This window comes from Ostrea edulis, chromosome 10, assembly GCF_947568905.1.
Source record: "Ostrea edulis chromosome 10, xbOstEdul1.1, whole genome shotgun sequence".
NCBI classification, from domain to species: domain Eukaryota; kingdom Metazoa; phylum Mollusca; class Bivalvia; order Ostreida; family Ostreidae; genus Ostrea; species Ostrea edulis.
In genome coordinates this window covers 11,853,654-11,867,664 of record NC_079173.1, presented here as the reverse complement: position 1 = coordinate 11,867,664, position 14,011 = coordinate 11,853,654, and the positions used below count along the sequence as shown (strand labels likewise).

At 40.0% G+C, this 14,011-nt stretch overlaps 1 protein-coding gene across 1 annotated transcript in view; it reads right to left on the bottom strand.

Annotated features, from left to right (window-relative positions):
* The window catches only part of LOC125666815 (dipeptidase 1-like), an 85,990-nt gene that overhangs the window by 15,232 nt on the left and 56,747 nt on the right, over positions 1 to 14,011 (bottom strand). The window contains exon 7 of the mRNA XM_048900110.2: positions 7,045 to 7,147. Coding sequence (XP_048756067.2) covers positions 7,045 to 7,147 — 103 coding nt within the window. The remainder of the gene's footprint in view (positions 1 to 7,044; positions 7,148 to 14,011) is intronic.

Below are 14,011 nucleotides of genomic sequence, written 5' to 3'. Positions count from 1 at the left end.
GATTATGTGATAATTCTGGATTTTAAAAGGCCACGACACTGTTGGTGATTTACACCTAAAATATCCCGACTCAACCCGCGTCTTTAACAAACTACGAAGAACACGATAAATATCAATAATCAACGTGTACATCTTTACCTCTAACAAAAATAGTAGAATAAATTCAGGAAAATGGGGCGGTAACAAGCCATCCAGTGTGAGTTTGTAACATTTAGCCTGTCTGCTATGTTACGAGTGGGAATTGCCCCATATGGATGTATTTTTGTTTTCGGTAGTATGTGATAGTCTATTTTGTAGTAGTATGTAGTAGTCTATTTTGTAGTATGGAATCATGATTGTAGCAGGTCGAAGCACAGGGGCATCTTATATATATATATATGATAGAGAACAGAGCGGATAAGATGTCCCTGTGGTCGAAGATTGTTTTTTTCCTGTACATTTTACACGTTGTTATTGTCAATGATACATATAATTGAAATCCGTTACTTTTTGATTTTTTGTATTCTTGACCTGCCATAAGTTAGAGGTATAACTCTGTCTCAAATTCCATCTAGTCAAAAAAAGTCTGGTCATTTTGTACTTGTAACTTTTACCCTTGATGTGATTAACGATTTATGCGTCTCCTTCACTAGTTTAGTGATTCTGTGTATATACGTTTACATTTTGTCATTTATTGAGTTAATAAATGACAATTTTCTTCACATTCATCATGCGTGGAGTTATGTTTAGTTAGGAGGCACAGACGCCTGGCACACATAAAGAATAAATTAAGGAAGAAACAATTTCGTTAATTATGATAATCTCGTTAATTATAATACGATGATGCGCTGAGGAATCGTTACAGCCCTTTTTTGGAATTGATCTTCATTTTCCATTTCTCACGCCGCATAACAATGCCACGTTTCTCAAACATTATTTTTAGTTGACCCAATAAGATTTAGGCTATGCGTGGTCAGTAAATCCCGTGCGGGGCGAGAGCGAAGTTGTTATTTATGTAATGAAAACAAAAGCAGGAGACGAATATCATTACATTTTTTAGTGCACACAACATAATTCAACAAATGCCAAAAACGCTTTATTGTCTGAAAATTTAACAAAGAATCCAAATATTTTAAAATTCCACAAACTATTTACATCAACAAACCTTGCATTGCTTAAAAGTTTATGTAAATTTCTATTCGTTGTAAAGAAAAATGTGGACCATACGTAGCTTTAATAATTTCATTAGGATAAAACTTGGTCTCGTGGTAATGTTCATTTGTTGAATCAATCTTTCTCCAATTTATACATAGTAATATAAAATATTTATTCCTGTACATGTTGTATATGCAGTATTTTGTATTTCCCAACCTCCTCTCTGTAATGTAGATGTACGACTGTACGTTTATGAGTATAAAGCATTGATTGATTGATTGACCACGTATAAACCATATTAGGTCAACTACAAACCGTGCAAAGAATATATCTTACGGACTATCAATTTTAAAAAGCATAAACTGTTCGAGAAATAAAACTTGCTTGATTATGAACAATCACGTAGGATGCACTTTGACCGGAAACATCCATGAAGCCACACACAAATGACGTGAAAACTTCGTAGCTTACGTGTTTGACCTTGTGTCCGAATTCAGTTTTAACAGTCGGAAATTTCTTTCTTCTGTTTCTTACTGAGCAGTCTGCCAATTTGAACCAAAGTAAACGTGTCAAGGGAAATAACTCGTCTATTTACCGTGTATAAAGACTAAATAAATGGCTACCGCTGAAACCAACGATAATATTTATTTACAAATTTCCAGGAGGCAAGATATTGCTTGATGCAACGAAGGGAGAAGTACATTTCTCAATTAGCAATCAAGAATAATGATAACAATTCGAAACTCTCGGACATCTTCAGGATCTCTGTTGGACTTTGCTAAGTCCAGATGAACCCGAATTAGACATTACTTATTAGACATGACTTGTATTCTCTGATTAGACCGACCGGAATACATTTGTATCTTCGGTCGGAGTTTTTTTCCCCTGCAAACAGACATACCAGCTTAATTAGCAAAGAAGCGGAATTTTAAACATAGAATTATATACTCACATCAGAAATTCTAAAGGGCAATTAGAAGAATAAATTATAACGCAGGCGTTTCTTTTGTAAAGACTTCATCACATGATTGAAATTAACCAATCACTGTTCATAAAAATAACGCTTTTGTGAAGGATCGTATGAGATAGTGTATAGCGGTTATATATAGATAAAGAAGTGATATTAATGTGAAAAATGTGAAGGTTTGTTTCTTCCACTTTACGCCCCTTCGATTGATTGTATATTGTTTAACGTCTCGCTCGAGAATATTTCACTCATATGGAGACGTCACCATTGCCGGTGAAGGGCTGTAATATTTAGGCCTATGCTCGGCGCTTATGGCCATTGAGCAGGGAGGGATCTTTATTGTGCCACACCTGCTGTGACACGGGTCCTCGGTTTTTGCGATATCATCCGAAGGACCGCCCCATTTAGTCGCCTTTTACGACAAGCAAGGGGGTACTGAGGACCTATTCTAATCCCCGCGGGACCGCCCCTTCGATAAATTTTAACTGATATCACCAGCTGTAGGTGAAGGTCTCATTAGACCTACGCATGGCGCCCAGGGTCATAGCATGGAGGGTTCTTTATCATACCATTACCTGTTGCGACGCAGATCCTTAGTATTTAGGTCTCATTCGAAAGACCAGCGAAACTTCTACATGCCGACGGTTTGGGAAGGAGATGGCACGACCTAATTCAAGGTTTAACGCAACCAAGTCATGAACGACACACAGATGCAAGACCACTTAGTCAGATAGCGAACACTCTAACCACTCAGTCTCCGCTCATTTTATCCACTCTACCCACCGCTCACTCCCCTCAGCCATCGCTCACTTTACCCGCTCAATCCACTCAGCCACCGTTCACTTTCTCTGCTCTAACCACCACTCACTCAATCCACTCTAACCCCAGCCACCATTCGCTTTCTCTATTTTAACCACTCAACCACCGCTCATTTTATCCACTCTAACGACCAAGTCACTGCACACTTTATCCGCTCTAACACCCAGCCTGCTCTCAATTTATCCGCTCTAACCGACAAACCACTGCTCACTTTATATTCTCTCACCACTCACTTTATCCGCTCTATCCATTTAGTAACCGCTCACTTTATCCGCTTTGACCACTCGGCAACCGCTCACTTTACCTGCTCTATCCACTCAGCAACCGCTCACTTTATCCTTTCAGCTACCGCTCGCTCTATCCGCTCTAACTACTCAGCCACCGCTCACGTCATCTGCTCTAACAACACAACCACCACTCTCTTTATACGCTCTATCCACCGCTCACTTTTTCTGCTCTATCTATTCAGCCAACGATAACTATCCGCTCTAATAGCTCAACCACCACTCCCTTTTTCCGCTCTGTCCACTCAGCTACCGTTCGCTTTATCCGCTCTAACCAATGCTGACTTTATCCACTCAGCCATCACTCACTTTATCCACTCTATCGATTGAGCCAACGATCACTTTATCCGCTCTAAACCTTCAGCTCCCCTTACTTTATCCGCTCTAACTACTCAGTCACCACTCACTTAATCCGCTCTATCCACCGTTCGCTTTATCCGCTCTTACTACTCAGCCACCGCTCACTTTATCCGCTCTATCCACCGCTCACTTTACCCGCTCTAACCATTCAGCCAATGCTCACTTTATCTGCTCTAACCACCCAGCAACCGCTCACTCTGTCCACCCAGCCACCGCTCACTTCATCCATTCTATCCACACGGCCATTGCTGACTTTATATGCCCTAACCATTCAGCCAGCACTTACTTAATCTTCTCTATCAACTCAGCCAATGCTCACTTTATCTACTCTAACCACTCAGCTACCACTCACTTATCCGCTATACCCACCCAGACACCGCTCACTTTATCCGCTCTTTCCACTCAGCCACCGTTCGCTTTATCCACACTAATTACTCAGCTACCGCTCCTTTCATTCGCTCTATCCACTCAGCCACCACTCTATCTATCTGCTCTAACCACTGCTCATTTAAACGCTCTAACCACTGCTCATTTAAACGCTCTAACCACTGCTCATTTAAACGCTCTAACCACTCAGCTGCCACTCACTTTATCCGCTCTTACCACCCAGCAACCGCTCTGTTTATCGACTCTATCCACTAAGCCACCGCTCTAATCACCAAATAACCGTTCCCGTGGGGACCCGGTTTTGAATAGGTCCTCAGTACCCCTTTCTTGTCGTAGGAAGCGACTAAATGGGACAGTCCTTCGGATAAGACTGCAAAACCGAGCCCCCTTGGCACAGGTGTGACACGATAGAGATCCCTCCCTGTTTAAAGGCATAAATTTTGCAGCCCTTTCACCGCCAATAGTGACGTCTTCATATGAATGAAATATTCTCGAGCGGGACATTATACAATCAATTAATCACAAAGCCACCGCTTGCTTTATCCACTCTAACCACTAAGCCAACGCTCACTTTATCCGCCAAGCCACCACTTTATTCGCTCTCACCACTCTTCACTTTATCAGCTCTAATTACTCAGATACTTTCACCACCACTTACTTTATCCGCTCTATCCACTCACTCATTACTCACTTTATCCGCTCTATCCACTCACTCATTACTCACTTTATCCGCTCTATCCACTCACTCATTACTCACTTTATCCGCTCTATCCACTCACTCATTACTCACTTTATCCGCTCTATCCACTCACTCATTACTCACTTTATCCGCTCTATCCACTCACTCATTACTCACTTTATTTGCTCTAACCACTCAGCCACCGCTCACTATCCGCTCTAACTACGCAGCCATTATCAGTTTTATCCATTCTAACTACTCAGACACCGCTGACTTTATCCGCTTTATCTACTCAACAACCGCTTACTTTATCTCCTCTAACCACCCAGCTACTCACTGTAATCGCTCTATCCACCGCATAATTTATCCGTTCAATCCAATCAGCCTCCGCTCACTTTATCTGCTCAAACTACTCAGCCACCGTTCACATTATCCACTCTGTCACCGATCGCTTTATCCGCTCTATCCATTCAGCCAATGCTCACTTTATCCAATCTAACCACTCACTTTATCTGATCTGGCCACTCAGCCACCGCGCTCACTTTATCTACCGCTCACTTTATCCGCTCTATCTATTCAGCAAATATTCTATCCCCAATAAACACCGCTCACTTTATCTCCTCTGTCCACTCAGCCACGGCTCACATCCGCTCTATCAACTCATCCAATGCTCTAACCACTCAACCACCGCTCACTTTATCTGCTGTCCACTTAGCCCCCGCTCACATTATCCGCTCTATCAACTCAGTCAATGCTCACTTTATCTACTCTAACCACTCACTTTATCCGCTATAACAACCCAGTCACCGCTCATTTTATCTGTTCTATCCACTCAGTCACCGCTCGCTTTAACTACTCAGTCACCGCTCACTTTATTCGCGCTATTAACTCAGTCATTGCTCAATTTACCTATTCTATCCACCGCTCACTTTGTCCGCTCAAACTACACAGTAACTCACTTTATCCGCTCTATCCACCACTTGCTTTATACGTTCTAACTACTCAGCCACCGCCCACTTAATCCCCTCTATCCAATAAGCCACCGCTCATTTTATTCGCTCTTAACTACCCAGCCACCGTTCACTTTATCCACCCTAATCACCGTGTATTTTATCCGCTCTAACCACCACTCGCTTTGTCCGCTCAAACTACCCAGTAACTCACTTTATCCGCTCTAACTATTCAGCCATTGCTCACTTTATCCGCTCTAACCACTCAGCACCATTCACTTTATCCACTATAGACACTGCTCGCTTTATCCGCTCTAAACGCTCATAGTGGTCTATCCTAACAGGTTTATGCCTTGTGTTGCCACATGTCTTACTGTTTTATTCTACGAATTAACGTCCCGTGGGGATCTGTGTTAGAATAGGTCCTCAGTACCCCTTGCTAGTCGTAAGAGGCGACTAAATAGGGCGGTCCTTCGGATGAGACCGTAAAAACCGAGGCCCCGTGTCACAGAAGGCGTGGCACGATAAAAATCCCTCCCTGCTCAAAGGCCGTAAGCGCCGAGCATAGGCCTAAATTTGAAGCCCTTCACCGGTCTTGATGACGTCTCCATATGGGTGAAATATTCTCGAGAGGGACGTTAAACAATATCTAATCAATCAATCAATCTACGTATTAACAATCGAACCCTGGACCTCCTTTCTGCTCACGACATTGATACAAGTTGTAAGAGAAGAAAAGTCGCGTAACCATATCGATTTATTTCTATCTTCACTGTACTCGAGGAGCAAATTATAATTATGATTTTCTAATAATGATGTTTTACGCCGCAAATTACTTTCACTTGAAACCTAATTAAGATTTGAATTAATTATTTATACTCCTTTCTCCAAGTCCCCTGGTGAATTGTTTATTACATACTCATATTTGGTGTGCAGAAGCACGTAATTTAAAGTCGATCGGAATTTTAAGAATTAACGTGTACACCAAGTATGCAACTTAGTTACATTTGTGTATACCTGATGTGTGATCTACTTAATCCCGTGTGAATCCGGTTAGAATAGGTCCTCAGTACCCCTTGCCTCGCTTATCGTAAGAGGCAACGAAATAGGCGACCCTTCTGATGAGACCGCAAAATCGAGGCCCCGTGTCACAGCAGATGTGGCACGATAAAGATTCCTCCCTGATCAAGACCTTTAGCGCCGAACATAGGCCTAAATTGTGCAGCCCTTCACCGGCATTTAGGCATTTGGTGACGGCTTGTGTGTAAGAAAGTAGAATGTGTGTAAATATAAGAAATAGGTTTCATCTTTGAAAATATATGAGGGCATGAACTGTAACGTATGTTCGTGCTACGCTAGCTAATATGCCTCGTAAAGCGTCGCAATTCATACCTTCAATGAAATCTTAATCATCTATACAATATAGCAAAGGAACATACAAGTACATTATATACAGTCACTTACTTGCTACTTGTTGAACTGTCGCCAGAACATTGGGGTTATAATGAGGCTCGCAATTCACAAAACGTGGGTAGAAATTAACCATTACAATCCCTCCATTCTTTTTCTTCAAAAATAAAAATAGGAATTAGAATATAAAACTAGTTTTGATGTATTGGAACGTGAGTTTTACTAAATATTAATACCTAACGGAGATGGTTTCTTTAATATGATCTTTGATGTATAACTGCACGTCAATGTGTACATATTAAACTACCCCTATTGGGACCCCCACTTCTGATGAATCATCGGACCCGAAACAAACGATTTAAAAATAAGCGATAAATTTTCTTCAGAAAAATTGTGATGCACTGATGCGCAAACACGTTGAATACAACTAGCCTTTCTGACAAAAAGAGAAATTGCTACTATGATAACTACCACTGAAAATGGAAATCACCATCTGACAGGAAGATAATTGATGACGGCCGTGCAGTTGACAACCAATGAGTACGATCAATTTCCGCGTGACATTTTGAACACATGGAGTATGTCATATATAAACTCTTGTTGGAAGAATAACTTCACCATTTTCACGATGGAATCACAACAGCCAACTCCACAGCAACATGTCCCAGAGGTTGAGGAATACCTTAACAATTTAAGGATAAAGTGGTTGAAGTAGGACTTGGCTTAGACGAAGAGAAAGTTCCACCGGGCATACTAACAAATAGCTCTCCTGAACTACAGGTTGTCGGAAGTGCAGAAAAGACATGATCGGGCCGAGGAGACGAACTTTCAATCATTCCAGTACAGCTACAGCCTCCCATTGGACATCATTGAAGGATCATTTAAGAAAGTTTACTATGAGTATGCCGAATTCCAGGCCGAGAAAATACGAAGTCTGGAGCTGCATATATTCGGCGAAATTGAAGTCGACTCTGACGAGGAGTATGAACCTGCAGACTAAGTCAGAGAAGGAAACTTTCCACAGGCCAATATGCACTTAGTCATGAGGCAGACAAACCGTCCTAAGGCGGTGTTAAAACGTAACGGCCCTTTTAGGGCCATACAAATATTTTGAAAAGACACCTCTCCATTCACGAAACGAGATTCTATCATTTTTTCATGTTCTTTATATATTTTATCATAATAAAATAAGAGAAAACGTGAATTGTTTAATTCCCTTTCATAGTACTTATTAATGTTGGGTCTACGTACTGATAGAGACCCAAAATTGTTCACGTGGATTAGGTGATAATACTTGCCATTTGTTGGGGGGGGGGGGGGTGATTATTTCCAATTTTTTTAATGTAAAAATATTCCATAGGTAAGCATTTTAATAGAATTTTTCGAGAGTATTGAATCTTTTTGTAAATCAACATGGTCGTTTTTCTATAAAATAATATTAATAGTGCAGCTTTTTTCTTTCCAACTGATGACCCCGTCAAAATAATGCCATATTTTGATATCTCTTCTATAAATGTATATTATATAAACAGTGGCGGATTTAAGGGGGCGCGCACACAGATTGTCGTAAATAATAATAATAAAGAACAAATTCTCAAAGAATGCATGTCATTCTTCTGTTTGGCTTCCCTTGTCACAATCAGGCACGAGCGAAGTCCTCGAAATGCACGACCTAGTCACGAACGCCCAGCACGGGTTTTTGTTGGTGTCTTCCGTATGCGAAATCACCACCCTCAACTCGCAGTTGAAGTGCCACATGTTCTAGGATGTTAACAAAAATCATTACTTGCTTTGATTATATGCAGATACGGTGTTTGATTTAACTAGTATGTACGTTCATGCTATTACAGTGCATGAGGATGACGTTCAGTTACATGCACACTTGATGAATGCTTATGTACATTTATAGTACTAATCAGGCACGTATCATCGTTTTTCAAAGTGGGGGGGGGGGGGGGGGGGGGGGGGGGGGGGCAGAAGAGTTGATGGGAGTTGACAATTTGAAAGTCTTGACAAGAAAAGAAAAACACCCTCGGTGTTTAGCCCGATCTTAAAATCCACAGGGGTGGGGGAGGGGTTGAGGTCTTCACCTACGAATGCCATTATGGGGTGTAGGAGTTGTTGGTTGCAGTCTTTACTCTTGAAATTGCCATAGTTCTATTATTACATTATATGACTAAATTGCATACATGATTGTTTTATTTTTATATAATGCCAGTTTCGGTCGTTATTGATTAACTTTCAGTTGGTAATAGCCAACTGATTCCGAATTCCAATTTGGACTACTTTCTGTTATTACGAATTAAAATAATGGAACCAGTAATGTTCGTAAAACAAATTCCAATTACCAGAGAGAGAGAGAGATTATTACCTTGTTTTGATGAACGAGAAAATTTAAGAATATTTTAAGGAAGTTACATAGAATAAAAATATACACAACGATATACAAAACGTGGCTTGGATTTCTCGAAAAAATGTCAAACTTAAGTTTATATCGAGACATCCAGGTCAGGTTCTTGTAAGAACATAGTAGTGATTGATAATCCTCCTACGAGGAGGCCAGTATGTGTACCCCGTGTATTTATTTAAATAATTCTATACTCTAAAGCTATATGAATGCTTACAGGAATAAAAAAAAACACACAACCACACACATAAATACCTCAGCACTTACAGTGAACATCTATCAGTAAATATCAACAGTTGTCTAATCCCGTGGGGGTCCGGGTTAGAATAGGTCCTCAGTACCCCCTTGCTTGTCGTAAAATGCGACGGTCCTTCGGATGAGACCGCAAAAACCGAGGTCCCGTGTCACAGCAGGTGTGGCACGATAAAGATCCCTCCCTGCTCAAAGGCCATAAGCACCGAGCTTAGGCCTAAATTTTGCAGCCCTTCACCGGCAATGGTGACGTCTACATATGAGTGAAAAATTCTTGAGAGGGACGTTAAGCAATATTCGATCAAGAGTCGTCCACAGTACAAACCACAGTAAATATCAACATTTCTCAGCACCAACAAAAAATATATCGGTGACGGCAGTAAAAAGATCAGTGATCATCAGAACTTAGCGTTATCACCGTGACCAAACGTCATTTGGATACAATCCTGTTTTTAACGCAGAGTACGACCAGCCCTTACGGCAATTTACTATGGAGAGTATAGATGTCCGTGAGGAGGGGTTAGTGGCCCATAGTTTTCTTTATACAGATAATGACGCAATGCATTCTGGTTCGGATGACATAGCATTCGGTCAGATTCCCTTACCACAGACAATTTTGTGTGAAATTGGTCTTTGTCGTTCGCGTTTTCCTCATTTAAAAAAAAAAAAAACCCAGAAAAATCCACCTTAAATTCAATTACATCAGTTGAAAGACATCATTACAAATATATACCATAAACGTCAGGAAGAAAACTTTGCGATTAAGACGATTATTAATGATAATTAAATTATAACGCTGGATACAACCATTCTATGAAAGTATAACGTAGGATACAACCATTCCCAATACATGGATAATTTGCAACGATGCATGTTTTTTAAAATGTCTTTTGTGATGCTAACTGGCGTTTTCGTTGTTTTTAAAATTTAATTATTGAAGAACTGTTCTAAAGGTGAAAAAAAAAATAAAGATCACCATTTTAAACCACATGGACCAAGCTCGTTGCGTTATTACCACGAAAATGAATTAATTCTTTTACCAATTCTTACGTCTCAATTCGTCTCCAAATGAGTGAACAATTTTCATGAGGGACGTTAAACAATTATATACGACTATATCCAATCAATCAATTCTTCTATCAGTGGGGTCCCGTGGGGATTCGTATTCGAATAGCTTTTCAGTACCCCTTGCTTGTCGTAAGAGGCGACTAAAAGGAGCAGTCCTTCGGATGAGACCGCAAAAACCGAGGCCCCGTGTTACAGCAGGTGTGGCACCATAAAGATCCCTCCTTGCTCAAAGGCCATGATGCTTAAATTTTGCTGCCCTTCATCGGGTGACCGCCCAGTATTCCGACGGTCCGATAGTCCGACGGACCGGTATTCTGACGGCCGGTTATAGTCCGGCGGGCCGGTATTCCGATAGTCCGACGGGCCGATATGTCAACAAGTAAGATGGCATGGATAACTTAATGAGTTTGTATACCTTATCATTAAATCATATAATAAAATGAATGTTGCTGGGTTGTTTTTTCAGTCAATACGATGATTTAGTCATCTTAGAAGTACTTTGGGCTCGGTGAATATTGTACTACTCAGGCGCCTTAATCACTGTATTGACCTCAAAAACAGCAATATTTGTATGTTACATTGTTTATCAATTTGTTAGTCACTGGTATCTGTTAAATTGCATATTAAGGGGAAATCTGGTTATAATTCTCATTTTTACTAAGAAATCAGAGAAATGGAAAGTTGTTTTAAAACAGCATTCGTCCTGTGTTTCAAATATCAGCTTATACCATAGGCATGTGTTTGAGTAACAGGCATTCTGATAAATTGGGTCTGATAATATGGCAATAGTGGGGAGAATGATGTCCTACAGCGGAAAAACGAAAAAGGGGGTCAGTAAAAGTATTTACAGTATTAGCTGACAATATACATGTATAAACATTATAAATTATGAATGGATTAAACATGTTGTTTCTCGGCAGCATTTCTTAAAAATAACTTTGATATAAACTAGTGTAAACATTTTCTTCGTTACGGATGCCATCTAATGGCATGGCACTGTAATTTACAATCTCAATCGGTTACTTAGTGATATTTTGAGTTTTCTTCCATTTTTTTTTTAGAGGGGGTATTTACCAGTATAATATACTTCATTTGTATTTTTTTAAATTGGGGCATATTTCACGCCTTATTGTAACAACTTCGTCTACAATTTAGTCACTTCTTATAAGGTCTTGACTCACCTGGATAACGACACTGGGGCAGTGTTTTTCCTTGTTTGCTTTTAAGGTGGGTTTTTTCCCCTTTTCTTTCCTTCTTTTGTTTGCCAACAAACATGACTATTGCAAGTATTATGAATGTATGAATGAATTTAAATTTGCCAACTTTTTTTTAAAATTTTACTTTCTGTACGCGACTGCTCATTGTAACATTCATTTTGTTTTGATTGATTATACAGATTATTAAATCTTACGACACGGGTGTAGCAGTCTTTTCATCATCGACCAAAATATCATTTGCATCATTATCTTGATAAAATTTTCATAGACTACTAAATTCATTTTCATACACAAAGACCTAGTCAGTTAGATCTCAAAATGATGTAAGAATTTTATCATGTCAGGGAGTAAGACACGGAGAGACTTGAACATAACATTGAAAGGCAATAATTATTTTTAAAAAGTTATGTGTTTTGGTCAGATTTCAAAGTAATCCGGTTTAAACCTTGATGATGTTTTTCCGTGTAAAAAATTGCTTGAATTTCTCTGCAATGGTAAGGGCCATTTACTACTTGTTTTGCCTCATCAGTTAGCAGTTTTAATTTCCATAAATACTGGGTTTCCCTGATTGAGTTCCCACTTGAATGATTTTTGTCCGATTTATAATCAGACCATGTCGATTTAGACGGTTTCTGGTAATTTCCATAGAATAATGTCTGACATGAATACATTTTTTAAAACTATTAATTAAAACTGTTGGTGATGGCCAACATATCGGACCGTCGGACTATCAGACAGTCGGAATACCGGCCCATCAGACTATCGGAATACTGGGCTCGAACCCCTTAAGGGAATCGGCATTGGTGACGTCTCCATATGAGTGAAATATTCTTGTGTGGGACGTTAAACAATATCTATACAATCAATTGATCAGTAGATAGATTGATTGATTGTTTTACATTATGTCTAGAATTTTTCACTCATATGGAGACGTCACCAGCTGTAGGTGAAGTACCACAAATTTAGATCTATGCTTAGCGCTCAGGGTCGTAGCAATGAAACACCCTCCGTTCTACAGGTTATGTCCGAAAGACCTGTGGCTCTCATTTCGAAATGCCGAGCGTTTCACGAAGGCGCAATCACTACCTATTTTAACGTTTTGGGTTTGACGAGGCCATGACACTAGCGGGGCTCGAACTCACGACCTCCCGGCTATGGAGCGAACGCTTTATCACTGAGCTACTGCGATCGGTGTCTAGGAATTCCGAGCGAGCATAGTATATGTATGTAAAACATCATCGTCGCTAGTCACGGTTACTGAGTCCGATAGTACCTACCATACATCAAAACGGAGACAGTAGGCGTGGCTTGCGACAATGGTAAAACATAAGATCAATATTCACTAAGGTTAATGTCATTTGGCAAATGAGCAATATCTATCTCAAACTGAACAAGATTAGGCTGCAGATGGTCATTATAAAATGACATTTGGTTTATATTGATTGGATGTTGTTCAATGTCCCTCTCAAGAATTTTTCACTCATACAGCGATACCATCAATACCGGTGAGGAGCTACAAATTTAGGCCGATGTCTAGCGCTTACGGCCATTAAGCAGTGAGGGTTCTTTAGCGTGCCACACCTTCTGTGACACGAGACATACGTATTTTAATGTCATCTCTGAGGACCCGTGACATTCATACCTGATGCCGATCGTTACTCGAGTGAAACTGTTTTAACGACTTGGGTCTGTCGTGGCCGGGATTCGAACCCCGACCTTCCGCATGGCGGCGGTTTGTAAAGAATTAGTATAACTAATGCATCTATATACATGTATTTGGGGTTTTTTAATGAGCTGATAACCTTATAGATAACACAATTCTGAATACAGATATTCTGTACGTAGATATGAAAAACATCCACAACAATAATCGCTCGGAACCGACTTTTTGTGGTCATCTACGATACCGTTATCCGGATTGCCAGGTTACTTAACCCTTCTATTGACAATGAAATCACACAAGACACAACTATTAATTTGCCAAATACATGTAACATCAACTTTAGTAATAAATGGGGAAAAACAAAACACAGAAAAATTGAATAAACAATCGATGCTCTTTATAAGAAGAAATTTT